This window comes from Schistocerca americana, chromosome 6, assembly GCF_021461395.2.
Source record: "Schistocerca americana isolate TAMUIC-IGC-003095 chromosome 6, iqSchAmer2.1, whole genome shotgun sequence".
Classification (NCBI taxonomy): Eukaryota; Metazoa; Arthropoda; class Insecta; order Orthoptera; family Acrididae; genus Schistocerca; species Schistocerca americana.
The window spans coordinates 360,964,204-360,988,964 of record NC_060124.1 but is presented as its reverse complement, the minus strand read 5'-3'; the positions used below and the strand labels follow the sequence as shown (position 1 = coordinate 360,988,964).

The 24,761-nt window shown below is 40.0% G+C and overlaps 1 protein-coding gene across 1 annotated transcript in view; it reads right to left on the bottom strand.

Moving 5' to 3' along the window:
* LOC124619340 (protein unc-80 homolog) overlaps positions 1–24,761 on the bottom strand; it is a 905,779-nt gene that overhangs the window by 582,964 nt on the left and 298,054 nt on the right. Inside the window, exon 16 of the mRNA XM_047145658.1 lies at positions 4,187–4,325. Coding sequence (XP_047001614.1) covers positions 4,187–4,325 — 139 coding nt within the window. The remainder of the gene's footprint in view (positions 1–4,186; positions 4,326–24,761) is intronic.

Here is a 24,761-nt window from a genome sequence, read left to right as displayed (position 1 = left end):
CAACTTGTTGTTTATTGTGCATACATAGAATGCAGCACAATGGTTGCAGCTTAGCTTGTAAATCACATGACTGGTTTCACAGGTAGCCCTGCCTATCATAGGATAGGTGACATTAGTAAAAAACACATGTCGAGTGACTAGGGCCTCCCGTAGGGTAGACCGTTTGCCGGGTGCAAGTCTTTCGATTTGACGCCACTTCGGCAACTTGCGCATTGATGAGGATGAAATGATGATGGTTAGGACAACACAACACCCAGTCCCTGAGTGGAAAAAATCTCCAACCCAGCCGGGAATCGAACCCGGGCCCTTAGGATTGCCATTCTGTCGCTCTGACCACTCAGCTACCGGGGTCGGACGGTGATGTTAGTGACAGGACTGGAGTAGGTGATGATAGGAGGATGTATGAGACAGGTCTTGCATCTAGGTCTATTACAGGGCTATGAGCCATGAGGTAAGGAACTGGGAGCAGGGGTTGTGTAGGGATGGACGAGTATATTGTGAAGGTTTGGTGGACGGCGGAATATCACTGTACTAGGGGTGAGAAGAATAGTGGGCAGGACATTTCTCATTTCAAGGCACGATGAGAGGTAATCGAAACCCTGGCACAGAATGTAATTCAGTTGCTCCAGTGCCGGATGGTAGTGAGTTATGAGGGGAATGCTCCTCTATGGCTGGACTGTGGGACTTTGGAAGGTGGTGGGAGACTGGAAAGGTAAGGCACAAGAGATTTGATTTTGTACAAGGTTCGGAGGATAATTAGTCAGTGAAGGATTCAGGACATCCTCGGTATATTTTGAGAGAGACTGCTTGTCACTGCAGATGCAATGACCATGGATGGCTAGTCTGTACAGAAGGGACTTCTTGATATGGAATGGGTGGCAGCTGTATAAGTGGAGGTGTTGCTGGTGGTTAGTATGTTTGATATGAATGGAGGTACTGATGTAGCCATCTCTGAGGTGAAGGTCAACATCTAGGAAGGTGGATTGTTGGATTGAGTAGGACCAGGTGAAGCAAATGGGGGAGAAGTTGTTGAGGTTCTGGAGGAATGTGGAGAGGGTGTCCTCACCTTCAATCTAGATAATAAAGATGTCATTCTCTGCCAGTTTTGATAACCTCTCGTCGTGCCCTGAAATGAGAAATGTCCTGCCCACTATTCTTTCCACCCCTCCTACAGTGTTATTCCACCGTCCGCCAAACCTTCACAATATACTCGTCCATTCCTACACAACCCCTGCACCCAATTCCTTACTTCATGGCTCATAGCCCTGTAACAGACCTGTCCCATACATCCTCCTACCACCACATACTCCAGTTCGGTCACTAACATCACCTATCCCATCAAAGGCAGGGCTACCTGTGAAACCAGTCATGCGGTTTACAAGCTAAGCTGCAACCATTGTGCTGTATTCTATGTAGGCATGACAACCAACAAGCTGTCTGTCCGCATGAATGGCCAATGACAAACTGCTGCCAACACACAAGTGGACCACCCTGTTGCTGAACACACTGCCAAACATGACATCCCTCGTTTCAATGACTGTTTTTAAGCCTGTGCCATATGGATCCTTCCCACCAACACCAGCTTTTCTGAATTGCGCAGGTGGGAACTTTCCCTGTAATACATCCTATGTTCCCGTAACACTCCTGGTCTCAGCCTTCGTTAGCTACTCTCCTCACCCATCCAGCCCCCTCAGTATTCCCATTGCAGCACTACACAGCCGTCATTTCACCGCCTCACCCAGTCTTTTAATTTCTTTCCTTTCCGCTACTTCCCCCCCTCCCCCCACCCCACCTTCTCTCCTGCCCTCCATCTAAACTGCAGCACTTCGCTGTCTGCCACCCCTACCATACTATCTCTCCCCCCTCCCCGCCCCAGCATCCTCCTTACCCCCACCCAGTTGCCACACACATCATGCACTGGTGCTGCTGCTCGCAGTGTGGTTTCAGTTTTCTGAGACTGCAGACATTTGTGCAAGTTGTGTTTGCGTGAGAGTGAGTGAGTGAGTGAGTGTGTGTGTGTGTGTGTGTGTGTGTGTGTGTGTGTGTATTGCTGACAAAGGCCTTAATGGCCGAAAGCTACAACTGTGTGAATCTTTTTGTTGTGCCTATCGCGACTCAGCATCTCCGCTATATGGTGAGTAGCAATATTCTCTAACATTGTTACATTCCATCCTGCATTTTCCATAGCTTGATTTTTAAAGCAGAATGTGCTCATTTGACAGAGCAGTCCAAAATAAGTCTAGTGCAATATTTACTTTATTGATATATGTTAACAGGGACAGTAAAACATGAAAAATAACCAGTACTCCAGTAGCAACAGTACCGCCCCAGCCCACCCTGACTGCTATAGCGATGCAAAAGCACTGCTCAGTTTCTGACGGAGCACTGCTTATTCTTCATCTTTTACTGTAGGGTCAATCCATACCAAGAGGTCTGGTTGCTTCACCATCTCAGAAAAATTTTGTATTTGCTGGGTGAATTCCCCATATTCAGTAGTCACAAAAATATATATTTTTCTAATTTATTGTTTATTATTTTGAAATGGTGGCCATATTTGTTCCAGGGTACATGCGTTTTTTCGTATTTGCAAGCATCTACATTTTTTACAATTATTTGGTAGTGGATTGTCCTAAGCCTTTCATATAAAATACATTTAGTGCAACACACTCTGGGCTACAAATTAACATCATTATCACTTAGCTGAATGCATTCTTTAATATATCTTTAATATAACTTTATCAGCCACAAATTAAAAAAACTCTGTTTTGGAACAGTAGTTTTCTAAATACAGATTAATTTCTCAGCTTTAATATTTTTTCTGCTATTACACTGTATAGTACAGTTACTTTTTACAGAGTATCAATTGTGAGCAGCTTACACTTAAAAAAATACACTATTTAAAAAAAAATGGATTTTTAAAAAAATTTTCCATTTTGTGGCGTGCAATATCTTTGTTGGGGAACCAGATAAAAATCTGAAAATTTCACAGTTAATAGACCTTTATGATATCAAACGTCAGTATAAATTTCAACTTTGAGATTCAATTGGAAGTTATCTCTGCCCAAACTCGTTGTCTTTAAATATGTCTGCTTGTGTCTGTATATGTGTGGATGGATATGTGTGTGTGTGTGAATATATACCCGTCCTTTTTTCCCCCTAAGGTAAGTCTTTCCGCTCCCGGGATTGGAATGACTCCTTACCCTCTCCCTTAAAACCCACTTCCTTTCGTCTTTCCCTCTCCTTCCCTCTTGCCTGATGAGACAACAGTTTGTTGCGAAAGCTTGAATTTTGTGTGTATGTATGTGTCTGTTTGTGTTTCTATCGACCTGCCAGTGCTTTCGTATGGTAAGTCACATCATCTTTGTTTTTAAATATATTTTTCCCGCGTGGAATGTTTCCCTCTATATATATATATATATATATATATATATATATATATATATATATATATATATGTCTGCTTGTGTCTGTATGTGTGGATGGATATGTGCGTGTGTGCGAGTGTATACCTGTCCTTTTTTCCCCCAAAGGTAAGTCTTTCCGCTCCCGGGATTGGAATGACTCCTTACCCTCTCCCTTAAAACCCACTTCCTTTCGTCTTCCCCTCTCCTTCCCTCTTTCCTGATGAGGCAACAGTGTGTTGCGAAAGCTTGAATTTTGTGTGTATGTTTGTGTTTGTTTGTGTGTCTATCGACCTGCCAGCGCTTTCGTTCGGTAAGTCACCTCATCTTTGTTTATATATATATATATATATATATATATATATATATATATATATATATATATAACATTGGCGAATTCACCCAGCAAACATAACATTTTTCTGAGATGGTAAAGCAAACAATTATTTTTTTCTTGGACCACTTGGTATGAATTGACCCTGCACTGATGAAAAGAATATTGAGGTAGACTAATTTGGGACCATCCTGTCGAATGGCCATGTAAAATTCAACTTTTAAAAATAATTTTGTATGCAATGGGAAAGAAACTGACACTTTCCATCAAGACTAGGCAACTAATGACAGATGTGATGAGCAGTATTTATTTGACACACACACACACACACACACACATACACACACACACACACACACGCACACAATGTTTTCATAACCCCATGTACACTAAGGAAATATTAGAAGGAACTCACTAGGATTTAGATAACAGATTCTCTAACATCACTTACCTGTCTTTTTAAATAATCTGGTGATGGAGTTGGGGTATGTTCTGTCACAGTGATGATGGGGTTTTGATTTCCATGAGGTAAGTTTCCAGGCTGACCACACACCTGCTTGTTACGATCAGGATGAACTTCACCAATGTATCTGTCCAAAAGGAATGGGTTTAGTGCCTCTGATTTTTCACATGTGATAATTTGCATAACTGTGTGTGTGTTTGTGTGTGTGTGTGTGTGTGTGTGTGTGTGTGTGTGTGTGTGTGTGTTTGTAGTTGACAAATAAAACTTATTTTACAAATATAATGATTTTCTTATCAAATATCTTATAATGTTCAGAAACTGTTTCCTTGGATACTCCTTGAATATGGTGATGTAGTCAAATATGAAGGTGCATAAAAGTAAAATATTGTAAAGAAGTGAAATGTTGCTAAAGAGAATGGGCACAGATCAAAACAACTAAATAACATTTCCTGTAAATTCTTTTCATCACTGAGTTGCCATCATTACTGAGAAATCTATAACAAAAAAAGTAGAGTAATTAAATAGTAAATCTAGTGATTGTAATAAAAGTATTCATTAACACTAAACAGTGGTAATTATAATATCATACATAACAGTAGATTCTGACTCATTCCTTATGCCTGAAGATTCTCTCCCATGTGATGTATGGAATAAGGAAATAAATCTCAGGTGAAGGGCCTGGTATGTATGGAATATTTTGCATGAAAGAGTGAATCGACAAATAAGCTTTCATAGGGAAGTACATTTTTGCACATGTTGTGCAATCTTCTTCAATGTTAATCTAGAGAACAATATTCAAGGGCAGTGAGTATTTAGACTGAAAGGAAACACAAGCAAAATATGATCTCATGAGAATACACTTCAAACACTGTCATACAGGACAAGTTTTGCACATAATGAACCCTCCTGTGTGTTCAGTACAATTAATGCATTATTCAATTTTACAGTGTACTTCCATAGAATTTTTATACCTCAAGATATGTAACAATGAACAACAATTTTTAAACATTTTCATGAAATTTGTCCATTGCCTCCATGGAACAGAGAACAAGAGAACTTTTTGGAAAGGAATGATCCAGCCCTAATCCTTTGCAAAACTAGTTATCTCTGTACAGTTTGATTCCATGCTATCCCTTTATAAAGAAATGTTGTTTGTAAAAATAATGCAGTTCAAGTCATCCAACACAAAAACACAAGCATTTGAAATTCATTGGCATGCAGTTACATTGCTCAATATTGGTAACACTGTAGGCCCCAAGTAAGCTACAGTGGAAGCAGTGAGAACCAACAGGAGTATTCTCCTATAACTGTACTAGTGGAATATGTGAGGAGACCATCCATAAAAGCATAAGCCCAGAGTAAACTAACATAGACAGTATCTACGATACTATTGAACTACTTCATCTAAAAGATTTGCAATTAAACAGTTCTTGCAGGCAGAGAACACTTGCACATGGAGCTTTAATTTTCATATTAATTTTTCCTGAGTTTCAATCACAAAGCTGTACTTCTACGAAAGCGTAAACAAATAATGTTTTGTGGATCATAACACAGAAAACTGTCTTTTCAGAACCACAAAGAATTCACTGGTAACATAAAATAATTCAAAGAAAATTTTTATTTATTCATTATGCCTTGAACATTAAGCTGTAGAGATTATCTTAACAATTAATTAAAACACATACTTATTTTAATGAATTTAGTAGTTGAAGATTATTTGTTTTCTTTTTTTGCCAAGCCTAAGTAGCAAATAGAACAAACTGTCTTTGTCTGTATCTGAATTAGACACAATATTGGAAAAGCATATTAAGTTACATAATGATGTAAATTCTCTTAAATCTTTAATTAGATGGAGACTAAGTATCCAGCAACAATAAAGGAAGCAACATTTATTTAAAATATAGTATACATATATTTATATTTAAGAAAGTAAAAATTATAACTGATTTTTAGGCTCTATCACAATCCATAATGGAGTGTATAACCAAGAAAACTCAGGATGTTGGTGATTGAATAGTTGCACCTGAACTCTATGGTCTATACTTAAATGCACAGATGAGCAACAGCAACATAAACAATTAAACAGGGAATCCAAGTAGATCATGCCTACTTATAATATCGCTAAAAGTTGAGATTGGTGAAAGAAATAACTTGAACATGAAGAAGTCTATTTGAAACTTAAACTTCATAATTTTTTATTTTCTTTCTACAAATTAAACTGAAAAAGAGGGAGATATGAGGCAGGAACATGACAGATAGATTACTCTGGATTATGATCTAGGAAACACGCAAAAATTACAGGATATACACTCCTGGAAATGGAAAAAAGAACACATTGACACCGGTGTGTCAGACCCACCATACTTGCTCCGGACACTGCGAGAGGGCTGTACAAGCAATGATCACACGCACGGCACAGCAGACACACCAGGAACCGCGGTGTTGGCCGTCGAATGGCGCTAGCTGCGCAGCATTTGTGCACCGCCGCCGTCAGTGTCAGCCAGTTTGCCGTGGCATACGGAGCTCCATCGCAGTCTTTAACAGTGGTAGCATGCCGCGACAGCGTGGACGTGAACCGTATGTGCAGTTGAAGGACTTTGAGCGAGGGCGTATAGTGGGCATGCGGGAGGCCGGGTGGACGTACCGCCGAATTGCTCAACACGTGGGGCGTGAGGTCTCCACAGTACATCGATGTTGTCGCCAGTGGTCGGTGGAAGGTGCACGTGCCCGTCGACCTGGGACCGGACCGCAGCGACGCACGGATGCACGCCAAGACCGTAGGATCCTACGCAGTGCCGTAGGGGACCGCACCGCCACTTCCCAGCAAATTAGGGACACTGTTGCTCCTGGGGTATCGGCGAGGACCATTCGCAACCGTCTCCATGAAGCTGGGCTACGGTCCCGCACACCGTTAGGCCGTCTTCCGCTCACGCCCCAACATCGTGCAGCCCGCCTCCAGTGGTGTCGCGACAGGCGTGAATGGAGGGACGAATGGAGACGTGTCGTCTTCAGCGATGAGAGTCGCTTCTGCCTTGGTGCCAATGATGGTCGTATGCGTGTTTGGCGCCGTGCAGGTGAGCGCCACAATCAGGACTGCATACGACCGAGGCACACAGGGCCAACACCCGGCATCATGGTGTGGGGAGCGATCTCCTACACTGGCCGTACACCACTGGTGATTGTCGAGGGGACACTGAATAGTGCACGGTACATCCAAACCGTCATCGAACCCATCGTTCTACCATTCCTAGACCGGCAAGGGAACTTGCTGTTCCAACAGGACAATGCACGTCCGCATGTATCCCGTGCCACCCAACGTGCTCTAGAAGGTGTAAGTCAACTACCCTGGCCAGCAAGATCTCCGGATCTGTCCCCCATTGAGCATGTTTGGGACTGGATGAAGCGTCGTCTCACGCGGTCTGCACATCCAGCACGAACGCTGGTCCAACTGAGGCGCCAGGTGGAAATGGCATGGCATGCCGTTCCACAGGACTACATCCAGCATCTCTACGATCGTCTCCATGGGAGAATAGCAGCCTGCATTGCTGCGAAAGGTGGATATACACTGTACTAGTGCCGACATTGTGCATGCTCTGTTGCCTGTGTCTATGTACCTGTGGTTCTGTCAGTGTGATCATGTGATGTATCTGACCCCAGGAATGTGTCAATAAAGTTTCCCCTTCCTGGGACAATGAATTCACGGTGTTCGTATTTCAATTTCCAGGAGTGTAGATTGGTACAAGTGCTTTCACAATCTAATGACTCTCAAGCACCAGAGAAGACTTTCAGTTTACAGGAAACAGGGATTAGAGAAACATTAAAGAAATACGTGGGAGAAATGAAAGCAATGGGTAAAATGACAATGATTCAAATACTAGAACACAGATACCATAAGATTACACACAAAATAATTCACATGAGAAAGGAAAGTTGTTAAGTTCTTATAAGGGTTATGTTGCTTCACCATGTAGATTTTTCATGAGAAATATTAAATTTTTTAGTGCTTTGTTTTTTATAGTCTGTAATTGCAGGTGTTCCGACATAGGTATTCGCGGAGAGTTAAAATTGCACTGTGTGTGTATTTTTGAACTGACATATTATCAAGACTATAAAGTGTAATATTTCTTATGGAAATAAGCATTAAATTCTCAGCTGTAATATTATTTCAAAAGAAATACGAAACCATGGTCAATGAAATATCTCCTGTCTGTCCGGAGCATTTCCTCTCTTGTTCTTTCTTCCTTTCTTTTATTTGTTGTTGCTACTGTTTTCTGCTTTCGTCTTTAGTTTTTGTTTTTTTAATACCTACACTACTTATAACTTTGTTTATATTTCTCTTTCCTAATTCCTGTTTCATTCTGATCCTTATGAGCAAACCTTTAGCTCTGGTCCATTCTGAACATTACCAACTTTCTTCAATATGTCAACAGCTTCATTTCACAGAGCACATTTTTACATTCTGATGTATTTCAGTCACATCTTTTGGATTCCCTTCCCCATGTACTCCCTTCCCCTTTCTCATATTCAGATTAACACCTTCACCAGTAAAAGAGATTCATTTCTGGGTGTCAATAATTCCCTCTCACCCATCCTTATTTTTTCCACCTAAAAACATATATTTTTTTAGTCACTTTCTTTCAAATCTGAGAAACAACATCAATTCACAATAAAAGAGACATATGTTATGATTATAAATGTCCTCCATAAGATAGGGTGACCACTCAATAAGCAGCTGTTCGTCATGAGGTGTAAGGATGAACAGGTTGTGGCTATGAGTGCAAAAATGTAATATACATTAGCATCAGTAACCAGCAGGCATGTGTATAGTGTAAAGCCATGTTCACACAGAGGGATTTGTTGGAGATTTGTGCCTGGCACAAGTTGCAAGTTCCTGCGACATGTACCTGCAACATCGACATTAGAATTCCAAGAAATGTTCTGTTCTGGCAAATGTGCCTGTATCCATTCAGTAATTGAAAACATGGCACAGACCACAGATACATTTTCTACTGAACACGTGCATTTCTCAGGCAGACTCATAGTGTTGCATCTTGGGTACAAGTGTACAAAGAGAATTTAGTTGTGTACATTCCGTAGCAGTCAGTATAATCTTGTTTCCCAATTGCTTGTCAAGAAGGAGTGGATAAAAAATAATAGAGTTAATTTTATTGAATACATGAAAGGCACTTGTTGTGGGATCCAACACCTCAGATTATAATAAAAGCAACACAAAACGTGATGAATATCACCAAATAGTGTCTTTATTCAGCATTACTGATAAAGAGATGGACAACAAACTTCATAACCTGAGGTCACAATTCCCCTGAGAGTACAATAAATCTTCATCTTCGAAAACACCAGGATTGGGCAGAGATGAGGTGTACGTATCCAAGTGGTATGCATATAATTCGCTGCTCTCCCTCAAGGATGTTAACAAATCAAGGTTGAGTTTATCCACATTTGAGGCAAGTTATACAACATTTATTACAGATATTTATTTGCATAACAGTGAACAATGAAAATGTGTTGTTTGCAGCACTGCTTGAAAAGGACAGCATTTTCAATGAACTTGATAACACTAGCTAACAAATTTAAATTTTTTTCTGCATCTGGTTTGTAAATGGGTGGATTTACCTAATTTTGGGGCGCTGAATACACTGGTAAAATCAGTTTTTCTCTATGACATCACATTTCCTTGATACACAGCAGAATAAAAAATAGTAATAGTGAAAATTGATAGAATTAAGTAAAACAAATATACACATTCAGAACGTTTGAAATCAATACTACTTTGTATGTACATATGGGCATGATGCTAATAAAAGGTCCAAATTAGTTCAGAAGATATTTTCACCTTTAATCATCTTTGGGTTTTGAAAAATGCGATGACAGAGCTCTTCTTTTGTTTGCTGTTTCATCACTCTCTCTAACAACACCCCAGTAGTAGTCACCCATCACCGAAGGGCACCAATGGCCCTGGTAATGGTGTTCCATGGTAAGAATGCCTTGGTGAAAGCGTTCACCATGCTCATTGCTTACGACCCCCAAATTTTCTGTTAAGAAATCGAGAAGAGAATGTAAAAATTGAATTTTAAGTGACATTCTAGACCCCATGTTCCTGTAGTTGTCCAACAGATCATTCACAATGGTAACATAGTTTTTGTCTTTTCTGTTAGCCAAAACGTCCTTCACAATTGCTTTAAAAGAGGACCAAGCAGCTAATTGGATATCTGTGATTTTGGTATCAAAGGTTGGATCTTTGAGCAATTTCCTTATTTGTGGTCCAACAAATATACCCTCTTTCAGCTTTGCCTCAATTAATTTGGGAAACTATTCTTTTAACCAGAGCTTTTACAAAGTTTTCGATTAGACCCAGCTTGATATGAACAGGAGGCAAAATGATTTCATTGGCTTCAATCAATGGGGTAATGTTCACATTTATGTTTCCTTATAGGCCATTCCTTCACTGTATAGTGGTTCTTGGTGTCACAGCTGTCCCACAGGCACAAAAAGCAGCAGTATTTCATGAATCCAGCCTGTAAACCTATAAGGAGTGCAACAACCTTTAAATCACAGCAAAGCTGCCATTCATGATCCTTATATTTGATTGCCTCTAGCAGCAAAGCCATGGTTTCATTAAGTTTCTTTCATGTCTTCTGCGTAAGCCAAAGGTACCGATGGAAATGCCTTGCCATTATGCAGTAGTACTGCTTTCAGTAGTACTGCTTTCAAGCTGGTTTTACTGGAGTCAATAAATAGTCGTCACTCATGTGGATTATGTTGTACACCTAGCTGCATCACCAGACCATTGACTTCTCTACATACACAAATTGAATTCTGCATATTGAAATACTGAGTGAAGGGAGTACCTCTTGATCTGAAACAGGACATTTTTGTCCCTGGAGCTAGAAGATTCCACTGTTGCAGTCTCGACCCCAAGAGTTCAGCTTGCTGTTTCGAAAGTTTTAGATTGCGAACCAAATCATTCACTTCCTTTTGATTAAAGAGCTGAGTCGAAGTGTTGTGATATTGAGGGCAGTACTCTTCTATTTGTTCAATACTTTCTGATTCACTTGATATGGTGTCTGGTTCCAGGGCTTTCAAGCTACAGACAGGAACAGGCAACCCCTCATCATGGGGCGCAAACAAATGCACTCAAGATACTTTATTTTATGTCTAGTTTTGCTTGAATGTCCCAAAATATTTGTAAGACAGAAGTAAGAGTCTGAATAACGCTCATTAGGCTCACACCACACCATCAGAACAGCGAATGGCATGGCTCAGTGTTTTCCTTTCAACCACTCGGTTAAGGTTGTAGTACAGGTTATGCAGGCAATGTGAGGTGCAAAATTTTTATCTTGATCACCAACAGGATATGCCTTTTTAACCAAATCAGTGATTGGTTTTCTTTGGGCTATTGGAGTGAATTTTCCACACACATAACAAAAGTTGTTGGGGTGGTTTAGGCAGCAACGAGATTTAACAGTTGCCATTTTTCTTAGTGTAAGTTTTAAACACAAAAAGTTTGCACTATCTTTCACAGGAAACACTCATTGAGGATCTCTTTCACACTACTGGATTGCCACACCAACCATTTACTGAAGATTTGTAGATCTTCTAGCTCTCCTCTGCAAATAAAAAACAAACAATTAAACACCAAAACAGAAGAACAGCAAAAAGTGAAATACTGAATAAGAAAAATAAAAAAACCTTTAAAAACTCAAAAATGGTATGTGCTAGAACATTTTGAAAGGTATATTCAGATTCTGCAGGCCAAAATACATACTAGTTGATATATCACATCCCAGATGCAAAATGAGTGTTGACTAGTGTAATTATCACTGAACTATCATTGATGCTAAGCAAACAGATATTGCCACTCCACTTGTCCTTCAGCAGTGACAAAATATATTGCAAACTCATTTCTCACTTGCTTAGCATCTTTGTCAACATTTGTACCAATTCTTGAAAGCGATGTAAGTGGAGGGGATGGTCTCTCCATCTCCCAGGTTCTACAGTCCCTCTTTCTAGGCTCTCAGAATCGAAACTGACATGTGGCGAATAAAGTAGGCAAGCTTCTTCATTTTTTTTTAGGAAGTTATGAGGATAAATGCCGCACAAAGTCACAACAGTTGCTTTATGGGGATCAACACAAAAAACAGATTATAGTACTTCAAAGGCATTTTTGACAACTTGTCGGGTTCTAATGAGCCTCTTGTTAAATATTCTTTCTTTGCTGTCTTTGTTCTGGTTACCTGTACGGGGTTTCATTTAATGTTCTTGTAGTGTGAAGGCATCATCAGCAACAGTTACATAGGGTGTGGCTAACATCAGCAACAATTACATAGGGCTTGAACACTGCTCTTCCAAATGGAAATTGAGGTCCTGGTACATGCAGCTCACCTACTTGAAGGACTTTGTTAAAAGTTATACAGTTAAATACATCTCCATCTGAAATACATCACTGCACTCCAACTTCTGCATTAAGAAACTGCTAATCGGCATCCATTAATACCATTAACGCAATGCTGACAGTGTCTTTATAGTTGTAGTAAGTGCTCCAGCATGAGCAGGATTAACAATTTGCACGTTTTCGATCTAAAGCCCTTACGCAATGAGGAAAGTTCCAGCAAATCTCAAATTCTTGTGCAACTTCCTTCCACTGTGCTTCAGTACTCTGTGCCTGAAAAAAATAAACAAAATATCTGAAGAAGGTGTATCCTCTTTTTTTAGAAGAAGAGATAATTGTTGCAAAGGGAACACAACTGGAAGAGGAACAAAGTATCAGTACTTCGAGTATTCATTCAGAACCACCTTCTACCGTGCAAGAAGGCCAAACTTCCACAACAAAATTCGACAGATCATGTGTTGGAAGTTCTGAAGAGGACAAGTGAACACATCCTAATGACAAAGGAGGACAAGCTTATATTGTTCGCAAAATATGTGGAATGTGAACTTCGATAATTTCAAAATAAAAGAAGTCTTATGATCCAATAGAAGAGGATATATGACTTATTTTTGGGGGAAAACTTGAAGAACTAGACAAATTTCAGAATAAATCAGGTGAAAAAAAAAAAAAAGAATGAATGAATGACATCATGACGAAACTACAAGGCGTGTTTTTTTAAGTAAGGTCCATTTTGTTGTAGACATTAGTAGTTCCCAAGCATACCACAACGAGTGCTTCTGTCATGTACCGGCATGCCTCGGCAACAACTGTGCTCAGTTTCGGCTCTGTAGCTAACCTGTATGGTTCTGTTCTGTGCTTTCAAAATGTTTAAGACTATCAACTCACCCACCGCGTGTGACGTTCGCTCAGTGTCAGCAAGGAACCTGTCTGCTGAAAAAATTCATCGACAGATTTGAAAAGTGTAAAGTGATACTGTTACGAGTGAAAGCAAAGTCTGTAAGTGGGTACAAGAATTCAAAGATGGCCATGACAACATCCATGACGAGGACCGCTCCGGTCGCCCTTCTTTGATTACTGCTGATTTGGTGGCTTCAGTTGAAGCAAGGATTTGTGAGAACAGGTGCTTCACAATAACAGGTCTCTCAAACGAATTTCCTGACGTGTCAAGATCAGTACTTTACAACACTGTTTCTGAACACCTAAAGTTTGTCAAGATCAGTACTTTACAACATTGCTTCTGAACACCTAAAGTTTAGGAGACTGTTGGGTCCAAATAAACTCCTAACAGAGGACCACGAAAACCAAAGATCTGAGTGTGCGATGAAGTTCTTCACTCATTATCACGAAGAAGGTGATGGCTTCTTGAGTCAGACTGTAACTGGAGATGAAACATGGGTTTCACATATTACGCCCAAATCGAAGCATCAGAGCATGGAATGGGGGCAGACACACTCTCCTGTAAAGGTGAAGGCCAAACAGACTCTGTCCCAGCACAAAATCATGGTGTCGGTGTTTTGGGATAGGCATGGTGTTTTGTTGGTCAACTTCATGCAACAAGGAATCACTATCAATGCAGAAGCATACTGCCAAAGCCTGAGAAAGCTACACGCAGAGCGATTCAAAACAAAAGATGCGGCATGCTGACAAAGGGAATTGTTCTTCTCCACGACAATGCAAGACCTCACATTGCAGGTCAGACCCGCGATTTATTGGCCAGTTTTGGCTGGGAAGTTTTAGACCACCCACCCTACAGTCCTGATCTTGCACCGAGCAATTACCGTCTGTTCCTCCACCTCAAACAACACCTCAGTGACAACCGTTACAATGATGACGACATGAAAACGGCAGTGAACTCTTGGTTATTAGAGCAAGTGGCAAGTTTTTATGAAGAGGGTATTTTAAAATTGGTTGAGAGGTATGATACGTGTTTCAACAAATTTGGCAACTATGCTGAAAAATAGAGTGGAGTATGTACTTTCTGAAAATAAATTTACTTATTTGAAATAACCTTTCGTTGTGTACTTATGTTCAAATGGACTTTACTTAAAAAACGCGCCTCGTGGAAAAGGCTGGGGCATCATTTCTTCCTTATGGTAACCCAATCACAAGAAAAATCAGAACACCCATACTAAAGCAATACATCCACCATATTTCATTCAAATGAAAATACACAAATAGGCTACTTTGTAGCATTAAACAGGATCTTGGTCACTGGAAAGAGGGTTTATACAACATTCTGCAGCAATGCCAGGCATTAACTTGACACACACCAGGCAGAATCAGTCCAGGAAATCACCTGTTATGAGGCACTGTCTGGATATAACCAAAAAATAAGGTACATTCAGATAAATAATTTAGTATTTTGTCTTTAGTGGAAAAGTAATATAACAGTATACTGCCTGAAGACAGACATAATACCAAGTTATACAACTACTTAAAAAGCAAGTTTGACAGGTAAAGTAAAACCTAAAAACTGATGTAAGGACCTCCAAAATTCATTGGAGAATGTAAAATAATATATGGAAGTGTAAGAAAACATGTACTATGTCTGATGTTATTTTCAACTGCAAAACCTGTACATGTATAGAAACCTTTGATATGTCCTTCACATTCACTTTCTCACCCACTCCTGGGACTTTCCATCCTCTTGCCCAAGAATGTTGTAATGAGAATATTTGAGATTATTAGCGAATGTCTTAAAAATACTCCTACAACTGTCAGACACTATCATGTAACTTTCCCCTCAAATTAAATACAGAAAAACTGAGTACGTCATTTATTATTCACACTGAAGACATGAAACTGAAATGTGAACTGGACTAAAAGCATTTTCCAGGAGATAAATCTCATCACAGCAATTTTTTATGCTGAAAGCCCTATTAAGGATTCAGACATTTAATGACATTGCTCCAGACATACCTCTGCCCTCTCAACCTATCATAGCAACATAGGGCACAAGAATTTCAGCAGCAGTTTACCATGCTTCAAATTTTTTGAGTATAGCTAAGATTTTCACTGCTCTAGAGGAAGAAGCATTTACCAGGTATAACTATGGTGGTCATCACTCTGGAAAATGAAACATCTTGAACTGAAGCTGCAAAGGAATTTCTCAAATCTTCAGAGGTGAGAAATAACTTTGAAAAATGTGTTATCTGACAGAAAATTAATGTGACTCCAGAAAATTTAAAGAAAGCATTTGGTTGTCATTTGCAACCAATGAGCCAGTAAGACATTTTAATGCACAGGCTTCCACGAAACATTTTCATTTTTCTGTCAAGTATGATTAGCATTATGTTTATAAGTTCAGAGTTAATTCAAAATGTAACACAACACAATGATAACATAAATTTGCTGAGTGTGCGATTGTCTGATGCCGTGGTGGAATCACGTATTGACTTCACCATAACTAGTGAGCAAAGATATAATTGACTATTAGATGGAATTGTTCGTTCAGTTGGGATGGTTACATTGTTGCTTATACTCTTTTCAAGCATTTCTCACCCAAGGGTGAATAAACATTTTAACTTTACTAACTGCACATGTATTTATGTGGACATTATCTGTCACATCAAGTCTCCCACAATGGTGACTTAGTAACAATGCTGTTGCAGATTGTCTACCTCTGAACCCTGCCAGTTTAAACTCCATTCACTAGGCAGAATTGGTGTCTATATAACAGGAAGATCCTCTCTTATGCTGTCTTATACAAAAGCAGTGAACTGTGTTGTGACTCAGATGTGTCTCAGCTCTGAATGTGCCACACAAAATTTGGTATGATGTAGCAAATGTTCGGGAGCGACCCTACATACCAGAACAATGTCACTGTGAGGTCTTCAATGCACTGCATAACCTGACCCATCCTTGAAATCTGAGCCACAGACAAATTAGTATCCAATAAAGTTGTGTGCCCTGGAGTGCAAAAGACGGACATGTGTGGGAACCTGCATGCCTGTTACATGTAATAAGATTGACAGGCATGTCTTTGCACCAGTCTCTCACTTTCAATGCCATCAGTCAGATTTTTGCATTTATCTGTGGGCATAGTGGGCCGGCTACCATAATCTTTGGGACTATGCTATTTACCCACAGTGACTGACCATTTAAACTGGCGGCCAGATGTCACCATAATCTGGGAAATATCTGCCAAGACTTGCGAGGCATTGGTGGACTCATGGTTCTATATGTTTGTTGTTCTCTATAGGTTTGGTGTTCCACGAAACATAATCACGGACCGCAGAAGGCAGTTTGAAAGCCAACTTAGCCACAAACTTTTTCTCCAATGCAGTTTTTACCACCACTGCACTACAAGCTACTGTACCATCCCACTAGCAATTGGATGGTGGAATGGTTCCCCCTGCTCAAAATTGCCCTAATGCATAGCCCCTTGTTGTGGTCTGAAGTAGTGCCTCTGGTCTCGCTTGGATTGGGAATGACAGTGCAGGAAGGCGTAAAATGCTCTCCTGCTCAATTAAACCTATGCCGAACAGCTGTCAGCTCCTGGAGAGTTAATCACACTAGCTTTTTCATAGATAATCATTCTTAAACTACGTATGCACTTCGTGCAACAACTTAGGGCCAGAATGAGGAATTCTCAGCATATCAACCCTGTCAGACATGGAAATGAAAGGTTTCTATGCACAAAGATCTACAGAAAATGTTCTACATGTGACTCAGAGGTTATGTGATGTGCCAACTGCTCATTTTGCTTTACTCTGGACCATACAAAGTAGTCTCAAGAGGAAGCCACAATTACAAAATTGACAAGAACAGCAAACAGGATACAGTTTCAGTAGAGTGGCTCAAACCTGTGTACACCTATGTGGGTGGACTCCGCACGTAGCGCATGACATTGCACTCCAGAGTGGACGCCATCACTATTGCAGCCAGTTTTGCTCAATGCCCAGCACAAATAGAGGACATCGAAGTGACACCCACAGAACAGAAGCACCCCATACCTGTGCCAGCTGTCTTCATTAGAACTGACAGACAAGTCAAGCACAAGTTCCCGTATACTAGGTGACAATCGGTTTCAAAGAAAAGGGAGCTGAAGTGGCAGTATCATGGATCAAGTCCACATACACGCACCAACAGAAAAATCAGCAGTGTGAACCTCAGTCCACCGAGCTCAACTGTATCAAATATGTTATAATTATGTTTTCACATTTTCTATTCTGGCCAAGTAGGCATGTTACCAATATACATACCCTTTCAAATTTTTATTTCTAGTTACATCATCTGAAAACTTTTTTCTACGTATCTTACATTTTCTCCTCATCTCTTTGAGTTAATTATTTCTCTGCTGAGTAATGTTGTGCTTTCTCACACTTTTACTGTCTGTCATGGTTTCTTTGTTCTTTTTCTTATTGCCTCCTCACTCTCAGAGCAGTATGCTCAAACTACATGTCCCTACCTATAGCCATTTGGTAGAAAAGTACATAGAGCTACATATTATTTTGTAATGCAGTACAGACCAAATCAAAAACTTTGAAGTGATGTTTAAAAATCAAGAGACAGGTTCATAGCACAATATTAAATCTTTCTCATTTCTTTCAAATATCCAGGATAAGAATTACAGGACAACAATTAGCTGAAGGATTTACACATGCAGTGCAAATAGCATCTCCTTTTAATTTAAAGCAATTTGGTTATGTAATGTGCAAGTATATATGCAGATGGTTTGCCAGACAGACACTGTGTTTTATACTAAACAAACTGTGATTGTATACTTAAAAGAGATGTCATATCAACAATTGTCAGTCTACATGTCAATGGAATTGTGCAGCCAAACTTTACAGTGTTTACAAACCTGTGGCTAGGGCACTTATTCAGTTGGGGTGTTTGAAGGGTACTGAAAAGGAGTGTATGTTATTTACATGAAGCAATTAGTTTTTAGTCAAGTCTATGTTAAAGGAGTCATTGTACTTGTGCATCAAGGTCTTTATAAATTCAGGATGCATTGACGTAGAAGATGATTACCTGCTGTAGTTCTGAATAATTCCTTTTAACCTGTGAAAAGATTTAAAATAACAATATGTACAAAGGAAAATATCATCATCAAATAAAATGTGTTCTTTCTGATAAAGTTTTTTCTAGTGTTCTTGCCCTCTAAATAACCATGAGAAGATAAGAGACTGCACTTTTATCTGGCAAACCCTATGCATATATAAATACAAAATTTTAATTTATTCTGTTTCATTCTAGAGCAAGTTTTAAGATGTTCAATAGAATAGATAAATGATGTTTCATTTCATTTACTGAATAAGTATGCCAAAGAATCATATGCCAGACTTCAATGGAAACTTTATTGACACCCAAAATTTGCATAAAACAATGTTAGCTGGAAACCTTGTAGCTATCAGAGTACAGTGATCAGTATTTACTAATGACATAAAATATTTTTGAGGTAATGCATTCCACATGCAACTGAATCCACCTCATAACACTACAGACAAAAAAGTGCATAAAACTGAACTGAGTATTATATGCAATTTTGTAACTAGAAGTTCTCTGACACTTTCAACAACACAACAAAACCTGCTTTTCTGATTCATCTCTGTTCTTTCATGCACTGCAAGCTGTCTGTTCATATTAATATTTCATCCAAATGCTCTGTCAAAATGTCAATTATTGAACTCTTTCTTCGGTGTCACATTGGAGTTCTAGAATTTAAAAACTGCATGCTATACTGAAATCAACATCTTTCTACCGTGCTTACATTGAAGTATTACGTTTTTTACATGCAAAAAATATGCATGTTTATAACATATAACATTTTTATACTATTTCCCTTATTCAGAAGGTAAATATATGACAACTAATAAGAATGTAACATTATTATGAAAAGGATAGTTGCAACTCACTATATAGCAGAGATACTGAGTTGCAGATGTGCCTATCTCAGCATCTCTGCTATATGGTGAGTAGCATCTATCCTTTTCATAATACTGTTACACTCCATCCTGGATTTTCCACTGTTTGATAATTAATATGATATTTCTCAAATAAATATTATTTAGTAATAAATAGATAAAAAATTGTGGTTAACATTATTACTGTGTTGATTTGTGAGTGATTTAGAGAACAAATATTACACCTTTCTCTTAAATCAGAAAGATAAGTTTAAAATGTAAATTAAAAGATAAATGTTAAAATATAAATTAGGATTTTCCAATAACTGTCTAACAGTGTCTTTAGATTTTACTTACTGTATATTCCCAGTTTTGTACCGTAACCTATCTCAAAAGACATACTTCTTCAGCTATGTCCCCATAACATATACAACAAAACACTCATGTCAGTAAGGAGCCCATAACATTTATAGACACCATAAATTGCACAACTGTAAGAACATTTCCAGTATTGATATTTCATTCATCCAAAACCAATTTTGTTCATAAGACTACATTATCAAATGTTTATGATACATAACAATCCATCTACAGCTATTTAAATGCAACTTTCTAGACAAAAATAAAAAAGAATACTTGGCAAGTGCAAAAGTACACTATTTTATCTGCAATCACAAAGAGTTTATACTGCTGAAATATAATTTAAAAAAGGGACTCATTTGCAAAATCAGTTGGCCGGATTTATATGTGTTTGCAGTATCAGCTGTAGCACACTTCAGTCTACACTCATTTCTACAACAATACCAGCATGATTTATTTGCGCTGTATATCTTTTTACTGGATATTCTGAAAGTGATGGAACTAAATCTGTCCTATGAGTCGAATGACAAATAATATGGGTAAAATTTTTACTTCTGGAGTGCAAGACAAGCTAGATCATGATCATCACTTATTAGAGGTCTACAACAACAACAAAAAAGTGAAGACATCAACTGCAAGACCCAAGAAATACATTAAACTTTCAAAATGAGTGTATCTTTCTTTTATGGTAGTTGAGAAGGGTGCAAAGTATTCCAAAAACTTAGGTGCTGAAAAACACTTTTGCGTGAGGTAATGTACAAAGTTAGTGTAACTTTATTCAATGGACCATATCTTATGAGAAATGACTTCTCTAACTCTGTGCTCTAAAGTATCTTTATCTTCCTACTGCAATTATGAATTAAAATCTTTAATCATTCATGCAAATGTAATTTCTATAAAGAAGAGGTCATTTATTACTCTGTAAATAGAGCTGCGCTTGATAACCCCAAAACACTTAAACAGAACATAGATTACTTCAGCTCTCATATAAACCAAATCTTTCCAAAAACTGATAGTGTGACGAAAGGTAGATCATGTAGTTCACTCTGTCTTTCAGAGATGCAAAGTGTTGTATACCTCAGTATCACATAAAAGTTACAGAATCCTGTTCACTATAGTTTGTTCTGTGCTTGTTACCTCATCTGTAAGATGTGTTTCAGACTGATTATTTACCATAAGCAGGGAGGGAGAGTATGTGGCTGTTTGTACAACTCACAAACTTAACCAAAATTAACAAAAAGAAAATAAATAACAAATAGGCCTACAGAGGCACAAATTTGTAGTGTTTTAATGAAACAAATCAGAGAAGTACATTATCAGAAGTCGACTAACTTACATGCACAGGCAGAAATCATTAATGCTGCTGTGATGAAGAAAAAAGTAAATGATGCTAGTGCCACAATCTCTAGACTAGGTTTAACACTTATCCTAAATTTGTGATTGTGAATTAAGTTCTAAATTTTAAAAACGTTTCTCTTTTACACATTGTTCTCAGACTACACCTTTCATACTGCAGTGGAATTAATCTGTGTAACACTCTGCGACAGTTAACTGTATGCTTGACTGGGATTAAGATTCTCAGTTCTGGTAGAGCAAACCTTTTTAACATTTCACAAGGTTACTCTTGTTTGATATCAAATAATTATATGGGCTGACCTTATATACGCTATTTATAATGTCTCCCTTTTGCCAGTTGAATCAAGTCTCATTTCTCAGCATGTGAAAACCTCATAGCTTTTCCCTCTGTATCTGTTTTCAGTCCTGTCATGTTAGTAAATACACGTCCTTTGTTTGCTTCCATGTAGCTCTACAACTTCAAGTTTTGATCATCAACACATTATACAGAGCGGTCAGAAACAGTCTGAAAAGATTGTAAGGTGTTGTAGGGGAGGTAATGAGAAATAATTGTTAAGAAAAAAGTTTGAAACATTGCACTGTTTTCGAGTTATTTAGCACTGAAGTTAGACAACTACATCATTGCAAATTCAAGGAGCCTGCTAGAGTCGGTGTTCCCCAATGTGTTCTCCATTTGGTTACATCTAACTTGAATCTGTGCATGCGATGACCTGATTGCCTAACATCAATACAAAATAACTTGGAAATAGTATAACATACCGAATTTTTTTCTTAACAATTATTGCTCAGCACAATCTGCCCTGCAGCATGTTTACAAGCTTTCCAGACTGTTTCTGACAACCCTGTATATTTGACATTACTTTCTTTGTGTTTTGTGACTTAGCTGACACTTTGTTCTTAATGTTATCTCAGTTCTCCATCAGCAAATCAGATTCATGTAGAAATGGCATCAGCACCTTCTCATTATTATTACTATCCAGTTACTTTTTAGTGGGCTGTGAGAATTCTAATTATAGATAATTTGCTCTCATACTGTACAATTTACGTCTATATAAAAAGCAAAAAAGGCAGCTGACAAACTGCCAAGTATGGTAATTATCCCACAAGCATGTAGCAAATGTTTAACTGAGATGTTCAGTGGCACTGTTAAACCACATTTGGCGACTTAGCAGAACTATGTAGTGTTGTGTCGCACATGCCATGTGCTTGTATTTAGAAACAACACATTGCCAAACATTTCATACCAGACACCATAGGCACTGTGTTTTTTTTAAATATATATATATATATATATATATATATATATATATATATATATATATATATATATATATATATATATACACACACACTCCTGGAAATGGAAAAAAGAACACATTGACACCGCTGTGTCAGACCCACCATACTTGCTCCGGACACTGCGAGAGGGCTGTACAAGCAATGATCACACGCACGGCACAGCGGACACACCAGGAACCGCGGTGTTGGCCGTCGAATGGCGCTAGCTGCGCAGCATTTGTGCACCGCCGCCGTCAGTGTCAGCCAGTTTGCCGTGGCATACGGAGCTCCATCGCAGTCTTTAACACTGGTAGCATGCCGCGACAGCGTGGACGTGAACCGTATGTGCAATTGACGGACTTTGAGCGAGGGCGTATAGTGGGCATGCGGGAGGCCGGGTGGACGTACCGCCGAATTGCTCAACACGTGGGGCGTGAGGTCTCCACAGTACATCGATGTTGTCGCCAGTGGTCGGCGGAAGGTGCACGTGCCCGTCGACCTGGGACCGGACCGCAGCGACGCACGGATGCACGCCAAGACCGTAGGATCCTACGCAGTGCCGTAGGGGACCGCACCGCCACTTCCCAGCAAATTAGGGACACTGTTGCTCCTGGGGTATCGGCGAGGACCATTCGCAACCGTCTCCATGAAGCTGGGCTACGGTCCCGCACACCGTTAGGCCGTCTTCCGCTCACGCCCCAACATCGTGCAGCCCGCCTCCAGTGGTGTCGCGACAGGCGTGAATGGAGGGACGAATGGAGACGTGTCGTCTTCAGCGATGAGAGTCGCTTCTGCCTTGGTGCCAATGATCATCGTATGCGTGTTTGGCGCCGTGCAGGTGAGCGCCACAATCAGGACTGCATACGACCGAGGCACACAGGGCCAACACCCGGCATCATTGTGTGGGGAGCGATCTCCTACACTGGCCGTACACCACTGGTGATCGTCGAGGGGACACTGAATAGTGCACGGTACATCCAAACCGTCATCTAACCCATCGTTCTACCATTCCTAGACCGGCAAGGGAACTTGCTGTTCCAACAGGACAATGCACGTCCGCATGTATCCCGTGCCACCCAACGTGCTCTAGAAGGTGTAAGTCAACTACTCTGGCCAGCAAGATCTCCGGATCTGTCCCCCATTGAGCATGTTTGGGACTGGATGAAGCGTCGTATCACGCGGTCTGCACGTCCAGCACGAACGCTGGTCCAACTGAGGCGCCAGGTTGAAATGGCATGGCAAGCCGTTCCACAGGACTACATACAGCATCTCTACGATCGTCTCCATGGGAGAATAGCAGCCTGCATTGCTGCGAAAGGTGGATATACACTGTACTAGTGCCGACATTGTGCATGCTCTGTTGCCTGTGTCTATGTGCCTGCGGTTCTGTCAGTGTGATCATGTGATGTATCTGACCCCATGAATGTGTCAATAAAGTTTCCCCTTCCTGGGACAATGAATTCACGGTGTTCTTATTTCAATTTCCAGGAGTGTATATATATATATATATAAAAACAAAGATGAGGTGACCTACCGAACAAAAGCGCTGGCAGGTCGATAGACACACAAACAAACACAAACACACACACAAAATTCAAGCTTTCGCAACAAACTGTTGCCTCATCAGGAAAGAGGGAAGGAGAGGGGAAGACGAAAGGAAGTGGGTTTTAAGGGAGAGGGTAAGGAGTCATTCCAATCCCGGGAGCGGAAAGACTTACCTTAGGGGGAAAAAAGGACAGGTATACACTCGCACACACGCACATATCCATCCACACATACAGACACAAGCAGACATATTTAAAGACAAAGAGTTTGGGCAGAGATGTCAGTCGAGGCAGAAGTGTAGAGGCAAAGAAGTTGTTGAAAGACAGGTGAGGTATGAGTGGCGGCAACTTGAAGTTAGCGGAGATTGAGGCCTGGCGGATGACGAGAAGAGAGGATATACTGAAGGGCAAGTTCCCATCTCCGGAGTTCGGATAGGTTGGTGTTGGTGGGAAGTATCCAGATAACCCGGACGGTGTAACACTGTGCCAAGATGTGCTGGCTGTGCACCAAGGCATGTTTAGCCACAGGGTGATCCTCATTACCAACAAACACTGTCTGCCTGTGTCCATTCATGCGAATGGACAGTTTGTTGCTGGTCATTCCCACATAGAATGCATCACAGTGTAGGCAGGTCAGTTGGTAAATCACGTGGGTGCTTTCACACGTGGCTCTGCCTCTGATCGTGTACACCTTCCGGGTTACAGGACTGGAGTAGGTGGTGGTGGGAGGGTGCATGGGACAGGTTTTGCATCGGGGGCGGTTACAA